This window comes from Terrapene carolina, unplaced genomic scaffold (assembly GCF_002925995.2).
Source record: "Terrapene carolina triunguis isolate 2854851 unplaced genomic scaffold, T_m_triunguis-2.0 Scaffold199, whole genome shotgun sequence".
Taxonomy (NCBI): Eukaryota; Metazoa; Chordata; order Testudines; family Emydidae; genus Terrapene; species Terrapene triunguis.
This window is the reverse complement of record NW_020664550.1, coordinates 1,897,769-1,914,698: the sequence shown is the minus strand read 5'-3', so window position 1 is coordinate 1,914,698 and position 16,930 is coordinate 1,897,769. Positions and strand designations below refer to the sequence as shown.

At 49.5% G+C, this 16,930-nt stretch overlaps 1 protein-coding gene across 1 annotated transcript in view; it reads left to right on the top strand.

Moving 5' to 3' along the window:
* The window catches only part of LOC113407155 (contactin-2), a 46,158-nt gene extending 37,188 nt beyond the window's left edge, over window positions 1–8,970 (top strand). Inside the window, exons 12-23 of the mRNA XM_026655258.1 lie at window positions 992–1,119; window positions 1,575–1,750; window positions 2,003–2,123; window positions 2,490–2,648; window positions 2,783–2,932; window positions 4,138–4,208; window positions 4,743–4,977; window positions 5,447–5,562; window positions 6,336–6,522; window positions 7,309–7,421; window positions 7,519–7,687; window positions 8,614–8,970. Coding sequence (XP_026511043.1) covers window positions 992–1,119; window positions 1,575–1,750; window positions 2,003–2,123; window positions 2,490–2,648; window positions 2,783–2,932; window positions 4,138–4,208; window positions 4,743–4,977; window positions 5,447–5,562; window positions 6,336–6,522; window positions 7,309–7,421; window positions 7,519–7,687; window positions 8,614–8,723 — 1,735 coding nt within the window. The 3' untranslated portion in view covers window positions 8,724–8,970. The remainder of the gene's footprint in view (window positions 1–991; window positions 1,120–1,574; window positions 1,751–2,002; window positions 2,124–2,489; window positions 2,649–2,782; window positions 2,933–4,137; window positions 4,209–4,742; window positions 4,978–5,446; window positions 5,563–6,335; window positions 6,523–7,308; window positions 7,422–7,518; window positions 7,688–8,613) is intronic.
* Window positions 8,971–16,930: the final 7,960 nt, after the last annotated feature.

Below are 16,930 nucleotides of genomic sequence, written 5' to 3'. Positions count from 1 at the left end.
TTCCCCCGTCCCATCTAGCCGTGCGGCCCCTCTCACTCCAGGCACTGCAGTCTCCTCTTTTTGGCTTGGTCCTCCAGGCAGGTCTCTAAGGTCTTCCCCTTCCAGGGAATTCACTGTCTTTCCAGACCCACTATCTGGCTGGTGTCTCCAACGCCCTTTGCCACTCCCCAGTGGCTGGTAAGGTACCCAGGCCCACTCTCTACACTGGGTTCCAGCCCAGGGACCCTATGACAAGCAGCCACAGTCCCACTCCTTGCTGCTGCTTTTCTGGTCTTCTTCCTACATCACTCTCTCCTTGCCAGTCCCCAACTCCCTCCACTCAGGGAGTGACGGCAGCCTACTTCACTGACGTGTTTCTCAGCAGCAGCCCCCGTTTGCAGCCCACTACCTGGCTTTATACAGCCCCCCTCTTCCTGCACAAGTGAGCTTGTTCCCAATCAGTGGCCTCCTCATAGCCTAAGGCTCCCCTGCTTGCAGCCCAATTAGCTGATTGGGCCCACCTGGCCTAACTCAGCTCTTGCAGGGAACACCCCCCATCATGCTCCACCAAGGCCCACGTAGGTTGGCTATCCCCAGAGGCTGAGACAAGTGGTGTAGGTTTGCTTCCCCATGAACCAAAAAGTGGTAAAAACCAAAGACAGTTCAAGGTGAAATGGAAGCACAAATCCTGAGCCCTCCAGCTAATCAAAATGGAAGAGCAGCATGGAGGACTGATTACCTGTACTCCGTTTAAGCGAATGCTCACATCCTTGCATGTCAAAGCTTCCATGGAGGGTAAATGACATAGGATTGAACATCAAAGATCCCCTCTTTATAAAAGCTACTGATGTTTGCTGCACTCCGTTTGCTGCTTCTTTATCTAGTTTTTGCAGTCTGGTCTTTCTGACCTGCATCTGGGAATTCCATCTAGAGGTGGGTGCACACAGTGAACATGACTGCTGTCCATGCCATTTTAATCTCACTTCTTGCTGAGGCTCTTTTCCTTCTCCAGGGTGACTATTACCCCAGACGGCACCCTGATCCTCCGGAATATCAGCAAATCTGATGAGGGGAAGTATACCTGCTTTGCTGAGAATTTCATGGGAAAAGCCAACAGCACAGGAATCCTCTCAGTTCGAGGTAGAGATATTTGGCTTGTACTCGGGCTGATGCAGCAAGGAGGGTGCTAAGAGTGCCCTAACGTGACGGGGGACACATGTCCTTCTCCTTCGATTCCCAGAAAACCATCCAGTTCTCAGAGGGAATCGCACCCTTAACTCATTTCATTCGTCAGGACAATCCTTCAATTCCACCCACCACCACCCTTCCACAAAGGTTACCATGAGCAATTGGCCCAGAGAAAATATTTCTATTTTGCATCTAATTTAATCCTTTTCTACCCCTTGGAAAACTATTGATGGTTCCTAGTTAGAGAGAGACAAAAACAGGGGTGGTTTTGGCTTTGCAAATCCATGCTGATCAGATTTTGGTTTTGCAAAGTCAAACCCCAAATCAGCCTGTGTGTTGTTAGCCAGACAATGACTGGTGCATGGAGGTTACATCTGCAACTAACAGCCCTCTCGCCTCCTCTGCAGATGCCACCAAAATCACCCTGGCACCATCTAGTGCGGACATCAACTTAGGCGAAAACATTACCCTGCAGTGCCATGCCTCCCATGACCCAACTATGGACCTAACCTTCACCTGGTCCCTGGAGGACTTCCCCATTGACTTTGACAGGTCTGAAGGGCACTACAGGAGAGCTAGCAGGGTGAGTATCAAGGGGTTTTGTGCTGATGCTTTCTCCAGAAACCTGGGGCAAAGGGGGAAACAAAACATCCTGAGTCCCGTTTGCCACCAGGCCTTTCTCTCTTCTAGGATGTGTCCAATTTGCCAATCCTCCTGACCTTGCTGGGAGAGCCCTGGGTTTTAATGCCCGTGTCTCTTTCTCCATCTCATATGTTGTATAGTCCCCAAGCTTGCTCTGACATTTCTCCCATTGCCGTCTCTCTCCCCTGCGTAGAAAGAGGCTATTGGGGACCTCGCCATCCTGAATACTCAGCTGAGGCACTCCGGGCGGTACACATGCACGGCCCAGACAGTTGTGGACAGCGCATCTGAGTCGGCCATGCTGGTTGTAAGAGGTAATTTTTCTAGCCGTTCCTTTCCACATCCTGCATGCAGCGTATAATGAGTCCAAACAAACTGGATTCCCTGCCAGGGACCAACACGCTCTCACCCCCGAAAACCTCCCACCAACAGCTATTTAAATTCCTCATGGTCTGCGACACACATTTAAACTGTGAGAAGGGAATTAGAATCTGGAGGAGGTTCCATGCCAGATCCCAAATGTTTTAAAGGAGGACAAATTTTGAGGCTACACTTTTACCCTTCAGGGTACAGTGGCCTGATTATGACCTACCATGTGGATGTTGCTTGAAGAGCAACAAGCCCAGCTGACCCCCCACCCCGGGGCTGTTAATGTGACTGTCCTTCTCTCACTGTGGTAGGACCTCCGGGGCCCCCTGGGGGCGTGGTGGTGGTGGACATCAGCGACACAGCCATCCAGCTGAGCTGGAGCCGTGGCTTCGATAACCACAGTCCTATTGCCAAATACACCATCCAGGCCCGCACCCTACTCTCCAACAAATGGAAGCAAGTGCGCACCAGTAAGTGTTTTCATGGCAGCAGCCCTGCCTTTGCCCACACAGATTGCTCTGGGATGGAATTATTATTATTTTTTTTTTTGCTTTCTGACTGCCACTTGCTCTATTTGTTGTATTCTCATGTTATTGGGTTATAGATCCTGCAAATATTGAGGGCAACGCGGAGACGGCCCAAGTGGTGAACCTCATCCCCTGGATGGACTATGAATTCCGGGTCCTAGCCAGCAACATCCTTGGAGCTGGGGATCCTAGTGGGCCCTCCAGCAAAATCCGCACCAAAGAAGCTGGTAGGTGCATATAGGCTCAGGGTTAGAAGGAGACATCAGGGGTCATCTATCCCTACCCCTCTGCAATGGAACAGGATGGTTTTCATGCTCACTTAGGCACTGCCACAAGTTCATCATCTCACTGAGTATTCCTAGAGATGGCGATGACACAAAATATGCCTTCTTCCTTACCCCTTTACATGCCAAAGATAAAGGCGCAAGAGTGCTGGATGACTGCTTCCCGAGTGTTATTTACCATATGTTAACCACTGACAAGGAGCTCAGTCTTGTGCAATATGCAAAATAAAGACAGTCCCAGCCCTGAGTATTTGACACTCTGAGAACTTTATAGGATCCTAGTGGTAAGAAATGGAAAAGAGCTATTAGATCTAGTCCAATGATTCTCAGCCAGGAGTATGTGTACCCCTCGGGGTCCTCAGAGGTCTTCCGGCGGTACAGCAACTCATCTAGATCGTTGCCTAGTTTTACAACAGGCTACACAAAAAGCACTAGCAAAGTCAGTACAAACTAAAACGTCATACAGACACTGACTTGTTTATAATAGATCAGTGTTTCTCAATCAGGGGCGTGTGTCAGAATTTATTTTATAATTATATGGTAAAAATGACAAAGTCAGCAATTTTTCAGTACTAGTGGCTGTGTCACTTTTGTATTTTTATGTCTGATTTTGTAAGTTTTTAAGTGAGGTGAAACTTGGGGTATGCAAGACAAATCAGCCTCCTAGAAGGGGTACAGTAGTCTGGAAAGGTTGAGAACCACTGTCCAACCCATTGTGAGGACAGGGTGAAGTCCCCTGTGGACAACTAACTGTATATTAAGTCAATACTACTCTGGGTCTTAGCCGAAAGCTCAGGAGCTTGAAGTACAAGACTGGCACAAGAAATGCTCTGAATGTGTGTGGTGAACTGGCAGCTCACCCCTAACACAATCTCACCCACACTATGCTTTTTAGGGCTTGGTTTTCACAGGCTCTGAAAACTCACATCTCCAGCTGAATTTAGTAGGGACTGTCGGAGCTCAGCACCTCTGAAAATCACACCTAAAATATCTTCAGTATTAACGGTTAGAACCAGATGGGCCAGCGCAGGTTTGAGAGTTGATGGAAGTTGGTTGCTCCCAGGTTTTGAAGCATGGGTGCTTTTCTTTCCACTGTTGTTTTGTTTTTAAACTCACACATTCCTTCTCTTTTGGGGGGAATACAACAGCCCCTACTGTGGCACCATCTGGGCTCAGTGGAGGAGGAGGGGCCCCCGGTGAGCTCATCATCAACTGGACGGTAAGTTGGCAGTAGGCACAGGCCAACAAAGTGTGCAGAAAAAGGGAAAAGGAGACAGGTTTGGCTCTGAAAAGAGAGCACAGAGAAGCTACAAAGGGAGACTAAACAGAGAAGGGGGTGAAAAGGAGACAAAAGCAAAGATGGAAGGAAAAGGGAGTATGCAGACTACCACTTCGATATGATCCTGATTCCACTGCAGACTATAGAGGGAGCAGATACGGGCTCCTCTATAAAAATATGATTATTATGCTAGTATATAAAGGATGTGGGCTATTTTCTTGTGAATATCACAAGCCTCTAGGAGCAGAGGCCGTAAGAAAACACAAAATATCACAAGACTTGTGGTAACACTGCAAGAGTTAGCAACACTGCAATGGCATTGATGCTGTACTACAAAGCCATTTCAGTGGGATTTGCACACACAGGCCCAAGAGCAGAATTCTGTCTACTGTAGTGTATAGATCAAATCTATTGCATGCACTATGGGTATAAACTTGTCCCAACATGTCCTTTCGTTCTTGCCCCATATTATAGCCAATGCTGCGGGAGTACCAGAATGGGGATGGCTTTGGATACATCCTGTCATTCCGCAAGCAAGGCACCCAGGCGTGGAAGACCGCACAGGTGCCCCACCCAGAATCCCTGCACTACGTTTACCGCAACGAGAGCATCGGGCCCTACACCCCATTTGAAGTGAAAATCAAAGCATACAACAGGAAGGGGGAGGGACCGGAGAGCCTGACTGCCATCGTGTACTCTGCAGAGGAAGGTAAGGAGGGACGGTGGTGACTCAGTCTGATGTGTCTGGAATAGCTTCTCTCAGAAGAAGCAGTAGCAGTCTAATAGGTATCACTGCTAGGAATTGTTTCCTGTTATTAGAAGGTTAGTTGATGGTGGTTTGAGGATCAGGCTAGAATTGCTCACAAAGTGCCTTGTAATACAAACACACGTTCTCATCAGTGCACCTACAAACATACACCCACCGCAGAAGAAGAGACATTCAGCTCCCAAGAGCTCCTGGCACACACCACCCCAAGCCAGGCTGCCCTCCTGGTTACACAAACCCCACATTCACAGCTTCAGTTCATGTTGCCTCCAGTGAGCAGTGCCTGCTGTAGCCACCCCATAGCCATAGAGCTGGCCTCTGGCAGTGAAACCACTCCTTCCGGGGCAGTGACCCTGTCACCTGCTGTCATGAAAGACTTCTATTGCTGGGTTTTTCTTCCGTCCTTTGCCAGAACCAAAAGTGGCTCCCTCCAGGGTTACAGCCAAGGCCGTTTTGTCCTCGGAAATGGACGTGTCGTGGGAGCCGGTTGAGCAAGGAGACACAAATGGAGTCCTTCTGGGCTACGAGGTAAGAAAATGGAAGGGCTAGAACAAGGACTGAGACTCAGGCTGGAGCGTACAATGAGGCAAATTAGTTATCTCCCTAGGCTACAGGAAGTGAAAGCAAATAACATGGTCGTAGGGCCTCCATTTTCAAGGGCAGGGGGGGATTCCAGCATCCACTCTGCTGTAGGCAATGCTGATTCTATGCAGCCACTAACAGTGCCACTAGAGAAACTGTCATGATGGGGTTTCCCATTCCTGCCACCTGCCATTCCACAGCCAGTGGCTTTGATTCTGGTCACAGGCCGAGCAAGATGCACAGGGCCAAATACTGAGGGCAGCTATGACTCCAGTAGGAGCTGGCGCGAGTAAAAATCTGAGTAAGAGCCCCAGGGCTTGGCTAATAATCCCCTGTACGAAAATGACAGTCCACCTACAACCTGAGTTTCCGAGGGCTTCTCTGGAAAATGCATCAATCATGGTACAATTTTAAAAAAATACAGGGAATTGGAGGGGAGTCAGGATGGCCCGCAGTCTGCATCATGTGGAAACCAACAGCATGGCATTGCCATACTGAGAGTCATTCACCTTAGTACTCTAACCCCACTTACCCCCACCCAGAGACCAGCTCATCTGTGCCCTGATACGCCTGAGCTCCTCCGGCCAAGAGAGGGGGATTCCTGAAGCAACTGCTCGAGCACCCAGGTCTCCTGCGTTGGGTGGAGTGGGTCTGGTAGCCACACGTGCAAACGGCTCAATGGCTTAGGTGCTAAGACCTCTGTGTACTCATCTGTTTAGATCCGGTACTGGAAGGATGGCGATAAAGAGGCAGCAGCAGACAGAGTGAGGACAGCAGGTCTTGTCACCTCAGCTCACGTGACAGGCCTGAACCCCAACACAAAGTACCACGTGACAGTCAGAGCTTACAACCGGGCTGGAACGGGGCCAGCCAGTCCCTCTACCAACATCACAACAACAAAGCCACGTGAGTGAGCGCCAAGCACAACGGCTCTATTCTGTCCCTGTTGGATCAGGGTTGATTCTAAGGTTTGATAGTTTAGAATCTGCTCAGACAAAAATGTGTCAATCTGAGCTTTCCGTTGGTATAAAGCATTTGTTTTTGGCTCAGAAAGATTTTGAGATGTTGGTCCCCAAATCATATCATTTGAATAACCATTGCTATTGATTTTCTCTCTATTTGAATTCTAGCATGAATTTAGCAGCTATTATCTGGAGAGCTACTGCTGAAGCTAGGCACCAGTGCTTTATACCTTAGGACAGCCCGGGAATCCCTAACTTCTAGAATTAATTATTACTCACCTACTCTGCCAGCTTTTGAGACATCAGCTACTAATACGTTGCCAATGAAATAAAACAAACAGCTAATGATAATCAGACTGAGGTGAACGTAAGGTGTGAAAGCTCACAACACACAAGGTCTAGAAACAGTTTGACAAATGAGCAAGAATGCTTTCAGGCTGAGAATTGTTCCCAGCTGTGTGCTGGGAGTCAATCAGAAAGAAACATTTCAAATCCAGCAAAGGGAAAACATGATTTGTTGCCAGTTATATTGGGTTGTTTTTTATTCAGATGACTCTAGCTGAAATGCTCTCCTGTTATTCCTAGCCATGTTGGTGCTACCTACCCTCCAGGTTGGCCAGTGGGTCTCAGAAGGTGACCTGATAGCCCTTGGTCTCGGGTAGAGCAGCCTCCTTTTGCTTTCTTCTGTTTCTCATCCTCACTGAACTCTCAATCATCTTTTATCTCCTAGCCCCAAGGAGGCCACCTGGTAACATCTCCTGGACATTTTCCGGCTCCAGTGTCAGCGTCAAGTGGGATCCTGTGGTTGCAAAGGCGAACGAGTCCACTGTCACGGGGTACAAGGTACAGGCAGCCCATAGCAAGTTCTCCTCTTTCATACTGTGCTGAAGAAAACAAGGAAAGACCCCATGACACTAAACTCAAACGTATCTCCCAACAGATGCTCTACCGGCAGGACTCGCACTCCACTCCCACGCTGTACCTGGCCAGCAAGAACCGGATTGAGATCCCAGTGCCTGAAGACTCCACTCATGCTCTGGTGCAGATTAGGGCAACGGGGCCAGGAGGAGACGGAGTCCCAGCAGAGGTTCACATCCTCAGAAATGGCGGTGCGTCTGCTCTGCTCTTCTCTTTCTCCCTTCCCTGCCTTATTCCCTTGCACAGGTCCCACAAGTGGATACTCATTTACCTTAGTCATGCACCAAATGGCCATTATGCCATAACATTTTACTGACCCTTGGAAACAATGGTGAATCCGAGGTGGTATGTTAATTTAAAGGAGCTAATCCTGTATCATTCCTTTCGCTGCCCTATTTTGCACCAGGTCTCAGTCTGTGTCTTTGTCCCAACTCTGGCCCCTAGAGCAGAATGAACACTGGTTCCAGATCCCACTTCTTCCATCGAGCACATGGGGTGGGAAAGCGGGGGCAGCTCTAGCCCTGGTCTGTAACCTGACCTATTTTTACACATGCGCTTTAGTTAAGGGTACTTTCTGCAAGTACCCTTTTCCAGCGCTCAGGTGTGGCTGGTGGGTTATCCTAGTTAACCCTCTCCCGCCTCTCTGTTTGAATTCTTCACATACAGGTAGACCATTATCATGCCCTCCCTTTAGTCTACTCTGAAGCTGGTGTTATTCATTGTGGGCCAAACTCCTTGACGTCTGTACTCAATTTATATTCATTTACAGTGAAAACCTGACTCCTCTGATATCAATGGCAAAGCTCCCATGGATTTCAATGGGGCAAAGATTTCACCCTTAGCTCTGACAAGCTGCAGGCGAGTTTCCCATTAAGTTCAATGTTTTGCCTGAGTCCTTCAGGATTTAGCCCATCGTAAATATTATTCTATTCTCTTTGTAAACAAAATTATTCCCTGAAGATGCATCAACAATAAATAAAGCAGCAGCATCCAGCATTCCAAGGAGTAACATTTCACCAAATCCTCACTGGTTCCTTGGGGAAAAAAGAAAACAGGTGGTACCAGTCCAACAAGGGAATCATTCATCATGGTTGTTTCTTATTTTTCTCTCTTTCAGGCACAAGTATGATGGTGGAAAATTCTGCAGCCAATCCAGCACCACATACTGTCATTATTATGACTAACTCTCTAGTGATGTTGGCTCTGATTGGCTACTTGGAGCTCTGATGCTGGCCAATCCAATTGAGGATCATTGGACACAATTCCTCCTAAGCCTGCGTGGAACTATTCGACATTTGGCCATTGCAACTACAAGTTTGAGCCACAACAGCGCTACAAAAAAGGGGTTTGTCAAAATCAACGTAAAAGGGGGGAAAAAAACAAAAGAAACACCCATTTTTTTAGAAAATAGAACATTTCATACAAGACATGGGTCTTTAACCAATCAAAGATTTTTTTAAAAGAAAAAACAAAACACAAAGAGGAAGAATTCGGTGTGAATTCTGGGAGCCAGCTGTCTTATGTACTTTATCCAGTAGGTTTTATTGCCTTACGAAGACATGTACGAAAATAACCAGACTGCTAAACTAGACTTTTTTTTTTTAAATATGTACATTAGCTTTTGAGGGGAAGGATTTCAACGTTATCAGCATGCTCCATATCAACCCCACAGCCACCTCTGAACCGACAGCTCTGGTGTTCAAAGATAAGGGAGAATATTATTGGAGGAGCTTTTCCCAGATGCTGAGCCAAATCAGCTATTTTGCAGCAACCAGCTCAAGGAGAAAAAGCCTCAAGAGAAAGGAATCTCTGTGCCCTGCCCTATCCTGAAGGAGAGGGATGAGCTTAGTACTTAGGTGGTAAAAAAGAAAGAGATAATCGATCATAGGTGAAATGGAAATTGTTTTAATTGCCTCTTACTGGCAATGCTGGGGCTGACTTGCAATCCTGTACAACGGGTCACCCTGGCTGTTATGATAAGAGGTGCAACCTTCAGTATTACCCACATCCTGCGATTGTTTTGTTGTTGTTTTCCCTTTGGGTGTTTTATTGTTGTTATTTTTTTTCCCCAATACTTTTATCGAATCTCAAATTTGGGGAGATAGATCCAGCCTATTAAAGCGACTTCAGAGGAATTCATCTTCAGCTCACAGAGTGGGGTCTTAAAGGGGGAAGGGGGGCATGATTCCCATCTAGCCAAAGTATTAGCCATGCCCCACAGTTGCGAGATCAAGGTCTAACCAGTGCGAGAGTCTGGCTTTTCACGTGCAGGATGCACACAGCCAGCTAACAGAGGGATGCTCATGTGACGGGATGCTCAGCTGTTTCAGCGACCAGTCTGGCTGAGAAAAGTTTGTAAGGCCAGAAGTTTGATGGTGAAAAGACTGCATGTTAAGAGTAATCAACCACCTGATTCGCTGCTCTCTCTGGTGTTTCCCAGGCTGTCTTCAGGGGTACTTGCCCATATGTTCTTTCTTCATAACTGACGGTATTGCTTACCTGACCAACCTTATTCCATAATTACCTAACCAGGAGATTACATTTGCCACACCGTGCAATGGGAAGGAGGAGGACTGAAATACAGTTTCTGTGCTAGGCACCCAGTTCCTTGTCCTCTCCAGTTTTGCTGAGAATGAACCCATGAGGCTAGTTGAGGAATCTTGTTATGACCCTCTGCCATGCACACATGCCCTCCTGCAATAACTGTGCGGAACTGATCCATGATGGGCCTGCAGATTTCAGTGCTGGGATCTCTCCGGGGGGAGTAACAGCACCATATCAGCATTAGAAGCAATTCCTTCCTCTTGCCTGCTAAATTCTTCACAAAACTTACTAGACAAAATTCTGTTAAAACTTTACAAGAACGTAAGGGGTTTCGGAAGAGCTACTACCAACAGTATAAGGGTATTCGAATCCCAACTACATGCTGTAAAGGGACTCTGGCATCCCAGCTACCAGCATCATTGAGCCTACTGCGTCTCAGAAGGCTACGTATTTTCATAAAATGCCTCTGAGAGGCACTAGCACTGCAAGGATCCCATGAGACTAGAAAGTCATTATCTATGGTGAGCAAATAGTACACTTGATTTATAAGATGGTAGAGTATACCACGTACTATCCTCTCAATGCATAAAGGTTTATGCAGGTCAATACCTCAAGTATTCAGATCAGAAGACACATCTGGTTTAAGGGCAGATGTTCAAAGGCACAATGGGAATTAGAAGCCCAACAGACCTTGGTGCCTTTGAACATCTCCCCCTTAAAATCTAAGCCTGACCCTGCCACTATTGGTGTATCCAGATCTGCCACTGAAGTTAAGGGGAGTTTTTAGTGTGGATTTGAAGTGAAGTAAACTTCCACAAATATATGGGCCAGAGCCTGAGCTCATGTAAACTGGCATAGCTCCATGGACTCCAAAGGTCGTCTTCTAATTTGCAGTGGCTGAGGCCCAATCCAGCCCATTGGATCTGTACCCACAGCTCTTGTTCAGACAAAGGAATTTTGTCCATGAGTAAGGACTGAAGGGTTGGGCTCCTGCCTTTAAGGGCAGCATATTTTGTACAGACTGGGGAAGTGAAATGAATATCCAGCATCTAGGGCCCAATTCTGAGTATCCACACTTCCCTTGGACTCTCAGGATCAAACCACTGCTAAAGAACGTTTCACAGAATGATTGTGAAAACTTAGGGGCCTGAGGAAGGCTTTAAGACTCCAGGTTATTTCCTTCTGGATTTGTAGCAAAAATGATTTTCTCCTGAAGATTGCTAGCTGGATCTTCCCCTCCCCCTCCCCCCACCCCAGCCTAGCTGGTTCATAAACTATGCAGATAGTGTCCAGAGACTAGGGTCTACATTCTGTCTGGCCTTCACAGGATTGTGCAGTGAGGATGGAAGGGGGCTGGTAAGGAGAGGAGGGACCAAATAGCCCCCGCCCTTCCTTACACAGTCTGTGTAAGGTTTGGCCAGAATTGCAACCCTTGAGCTAGAGGGAACACAAGAGCTGCTACTGCTATCATTCCTCCAGGGCCCAGATGTGCTATTCTCCCAAAAGGGGGCAAGAAGGGATGGAAAGTAGTACAGCCGGCAGGCCAACTGGGCAGTATGCTGCAGCCCTTAAATTGATCTACAAAGCACAATTAGGGGGCTCCAGGAGATATTCTGTTTCCAGTGCTCCCCATGGGGTGATGTGGGCTGTGGCTAAACACCACAGTCGCCCTCAGTGTCATAGAGGGGTAAGGGATGGCTTGCACTAGCTAATCATTTTTAAAGCTATTGTGTGTCCTGGGTCTTATTGCGCATTTAGGAGCTTAGGTGCGTAAATCCCTGCCCATGTAAAGGAGTTATTCCCGGCAGCATATACTAGTGAGATCCCAATATAATTGCATAGCATCTGTCCTACACACCATCACAACATGCTTTCTGGCAAGAGGGGAAGTACACCAGCGGAATCCCTACATGAGAAGCCATGCACCGAGATAAAGAATGGATGTTAATATATTTGGCAAATGAGAGAAAAATATGAAGAGATGGAGGAGAGAGGAAAAATTCAGTGGCATGGAAAATTGCTAAACAGTTAGAATGAGAGACCAGACAAGAGATGGAGAACTTCCCCTCTCTTGGTTTCCCCTACAAATACATCACTGAGAGAAACCAAGTGAAGGGCAGTGAGTCATACCAGTAATATAGGAGAAATGACATACACAGAGTAGAGGGAGCTGATCTTAGGCCTTGCCATCACTAAAAAATGTGTATTTTTTTACCTTGGGGTAACTAACACTCCTGAGCTATCCCAAGGTAAAAACACAGTGGAGACAAGGCATTTAGAATTACCACGAGGTAAACATGAGAGGTCAGCCCCTGAAAGGGGTACAGGGCTATTCACCATCCGGTAAAACTAAAGTGTTTTTACATTGGAATAGCTCATGCCTGCCAGTTATCCCATGGTAATAAATGTACCTTTTCTAGCAGTGAAAACAAGGCCATAGCCTCACCAGGATCCCTGCTCATCGCTGCCTCTGTTTAATTATGCAGCTTGAATTTCTGCACCATAATCTATTTAGCCACGAATTACCTTCTGGTTCCCCCTAGTGGATTGTTACAGTGTTTATGAATGACAGCTGTTGTCTAAATATAAATTATTATATCTATATTTTTGTACATTTTATGTTTAAAAATCTGAACCTATTTTATTGACGTGTTTCTTTTGCTTTTGTTTTGCAAATTATTTTGTGTTGTTAATAATGCCTCACTTTTGTTATCTTGTATCACAGTTTTGCTGGGCCTTCATCCTTTGTCCCAGTGGAGCTGGGGCAAAGGGGAATTTAGGAATAAAACCTTGCTTGAAAGCTTAGAGATTTGGAGCTGGATCAGTCCTGATGCTCGATCAACCACCTGGCCAGGTGGAAATACCACAGAATTATTTATAGCCACGGTAACAACAGCGATACTTAGCTCGAACATGGCATTGTGTAGCTTCAAAGCACTGCACAAATGTGAACTAACAATCCTTGCACCAGTGCTGCTGGAGTACATAAATATTAATCCTACTTTACAGATGGAGACTGGGGCAGAGGGGTTAAATGACCAGCCAAGAGAGTCAATGGTGAGCTGAGATTAGAATTCAAGAGTTCTAGGCTCCCATGTCTCAAGAGGCCAATGCTGAGGGTTCTCAGCACCTTGCAGGATTGGCCTGTGAGCTATTTCCATTGCATTTAAACTGGCTGTTGCACCTCCGGGGAAGAGGAAAGTGGCCTATTTTCCAAGGGCACCAAGAGGGCTGAGATGTCTGCATCCCCCTGGCTAGTTTAGAGTAGCTAAACTAAAGCATGTGACAGTAGGTATCTGTATAGGATGTGAATGTGTTTTCATTGACTACATTTTAGGCTGAGGGGTGCTCTCACTGGTGAACAGCGTTAAGCTAGTTACTCCCAGGGAGTTAAACTGAGGTTCAGCATCTTTGTCTGGTTCTAACGGAGACTTATTTAAATGGCACTTGTATCTAGACATGGTCCCAAACAAGTGCTTGCAAACCCCACTGTCTGTACCTGCAGCTGTGCCAATTTTAGTGAATTTTATGGCCTTAGGAAAATAAGGGACTTGATACTCCTGGTCAGAGACAAAGTATCCGAGTGTGACAGGGTCTAGAGAATGAGCATTTATAGCTTGGTGATACCAATGGATTTTAAATAGTAGCAACTCCTAGCATTTTCCGTGGGGCAGAGGGGGGAGGTGAGGCAAGCAGAGTGCTGTGGGGGGGACAGAGAAGGGGGGAAGGGAGGGGTCGGGGTTCCCGGGAATGATGTGCAGACAAAAGCTCCACCCAGGAATCTGCTGCTGCTGCCTAGCCAATAGCTGGGAGATTTGCTGTGGGGGGGTGGGGTGTGCAGTGGAAAGGGGCAATTCAGCAGGATGGGGTGTGCAGTGGGCGGAGGGGGGTTGTGCAGTGAGATGGGGTGTAGCAGACAAGGGGGCTGTGGAAGGGTAGAGGGGGCTGTGCAGTGAGATGGGGTGTAGGAGGCAGGAGGAGCTGTACAGTGAGGGGGTGTAGCAGGCGGGGGGCTGTGCAGTGAGCTGGGGTGTAGCAGGTGGGAGGGGCTGTGCAGTGAGATGGGGTGTAATGGGCAGGGGACTGTGCAGTGAGGGGGTGTAGCAGGCGGGGGGATGTGCAGTGAGGGGATGTAGCAGGCAGGAGAGGCTGTGCAGTGGCAGAGGGAGCTGTGCAGTGAGGGGGTGTAGCAGGCGGGAGGGGCTGTGCAGTGAGATGGGGTGTAGTAGGCAGGGGGGCTGTGCAGTGAGGTGGTGTAGCAGGTGGGAGAGGCTGTGCAGTGAGCTGGGGTGTAGCAGGCAGGAGGGGCTGTGCAGTGAGATGGGGTGTAATGGGCAGGGGGCTGTGCAGTGAGGGGGTGTAGCAGGCGGGGGGATGTGCAGTGAGGGGATGTAGCAGGCAGGAGAGGCTGTGCAGTGGCAGAGGGGGCTGTGCAGTGAGGGGGTGTAGCAGGCGGGAGGGGCTGTGCAGTGAGGGGGTGTAGCAGGCGGGGGGATGTGCAGAGAGGGGATGTAGCAGGGAGGAGAGGCTGTGCAGTGGCAGAGGGGGCTGTGCAGTGAGGGAGTGTAGCAGGCGGGAGGGGCTGTGCAGTGAGATGGGGTGTAGTAGGCGGGAGGGCTGTGCAGTGAGCTGGGGTGTAGCAGGCGGGGGGAGTCTGTGCTTTGAGGGGCTGTAGCAAGCGGGGGGGGGGCTCTGCAGGCGGGGGAAGAATGCCAAGCACATAACCCTGGTAACAGGCCCAGCCCACACACTGTCATTAACCCCTTCCTGTGGTGGCTGTGGCCGAGGCTGCGTGTCCCGTGCTCCGTGTTGCACACCTGGGACATGGGGCAGGGACTGGGGCTGCTGACTGATCCCTGGCTTTTCTGGTTCCCTTTCCCAGGAGGCTCTCTGGGATCTATCCCTGGTGCAGGAGCAGGGAGGTGCTCCTGGGGCGAGATCTTTGCCTGGGGAGCACCCTGCTGCCTGTCTCTGTCGGCCTCTTGTGAAATTCCAGGCTCCCATCCCGGGCCGGTGCAAGAAGCGACCAGGTTTTATTTGTTTTGGTCGGAACAAAGTCACCTGGGCTGCAGTGGCCTTGGCTGGCTCGCTGCTCCCGTTCGCCACCAAAGCACCCTGGCGGGTACAGCCTGGCACTTGTTCCTGAGCCCCTCTGGGCCCATCTCCCCAACCCCGTGGCCCCTGGCTGTGGGGAGGGCTTCGCTCTGGGACGTGCCCCTTCCCTCCCAGCTTTTCTCCCCTGCCCGGGGAGCTGGGGGTATGGCAGGGTGAGGAGGAAGGACACAGTGGTGCCATCTGCTGGGATCCCAGGGCGTGCTCTGATTGCCCCAGACCCGATCACAGCAGAGTGGCCTTTGCCTGGCAGACGGAGCCCAGCTCCCGGGTCTGTGGGGCCATGCTGGGCTCTCTGCGTGGGTGCCCCAGGGCTCACCTCCCTGTCCTTGGCCTTAACCAGATGTGACAGAATACAATGGCTGTGTTCACTTTGTACTAATGTCCGTGCAAGGGACGCCTTGTGGTGGGTCAGTTCACAACTCATAATTTGCTGATCAATAATCCGATGGCAACGTGCACGGAGCGGTGTGACCTGTGACCTGCTAAACACAAGCTGAGCTCACGGCTAGAAGCATGTTGTCCAGAGAAGTCTGGGGAGTGGTTGAACCAGTTCCTCGGAAACAAAGAGCGAGCTGACGCCCCAGCCAGGTGTAAACAAGACCGATGGATCGCTACCTACTAAGTGGCCATTCTTTGGCAGGGGCAAAAAATCGACATCTTAGCAAAGAACCGGCATGAAGTTCCCGCCCACACAACCTGCCTGGCGCCTCGCTCCCAGTGGGAAATGCTTCTCAAAGGGGGACAGGACTATAAAAGGAAGGGGCAGATCCCCCTCAGGCACCCCTCTCTCTTTCCCTGCCCATTGCATTCACTGCGCCTGAAGCGACGAAGGTAGCATTTGTTGGATCTGGAGGAGGGGTCCCGCCCTGAAGAGGTTGGTCAGTCAGACTGCGGAAAGCACGTGGTGAGAAAACTTGGTTTTGAATCTATAGACTGTTAAGTTGGGCACCAGAAGCGTTTTATCTTTATTTTTCTTGTAACTGTGTCTGACTTTTCTGCCTCATTGCTTGTACTCACTTAGAATCTCTCTTTGTACGTAATACACTTGTTTGATCTAATCCAGCATGTTCCAGTCGTGTCTGGGTAACTCCATTTGGGGTAACAACTCGGGTGCATATTCTTCCCTTAAAGGAATAACGGACTTAGTATATTAGTACTGCCCAGCCAGGAGGGGGTTGGGCACTACAGGACATGCATTTCTGGGGGGAACTGTGGGACAGGGGGTGTGTTGGGGTCACTCTGTGAGAGCCCAGGTGTGGCTGGCTGCCTGCAGCACACGCAGACATGGCTGGGAGTGATTTCCACGCTGAAGGCTCCCTGTTGGAGGCGACAGGAGCAATACAGTGCAAAGGGCACCCCAGGGTGCAGGGCAGGGGTGACTCATCGGTCTGGCTGGCACCCTGGCATGTCACACCCCAATGGCTGGTTTTTGCAAGGGTCGGGGAATGTGACTGAGCCTGCTGCCCTATTGCTTGGGGGAGGGGAGAGACCGCAGGGCTTGGGTTCTGTGCCCACGTCAGCTGGACCCTCTGGGAGGAGCAGGGGCCTTGTGGGATGTGGCTGGGTTGGGAGTTGGCTGCGGCTGGGCTGGGGTTGGAGCTGGCTGCGGCCGGGCTGGGTTGGGAGCTGGCTGCGGCTGGGCTGGGGTTGGGAGCTGGCTGAGGCTGGCTGGGGTTGGAGTTGGCTGCGGCCGGGCTGGAGTTGGGAGCTGGCTGCGGCCGGGCTGGAGTTGGGAGCTGGCTGCGGCCGGGCTGGGGTTGGGAGCTGGCTGCGGC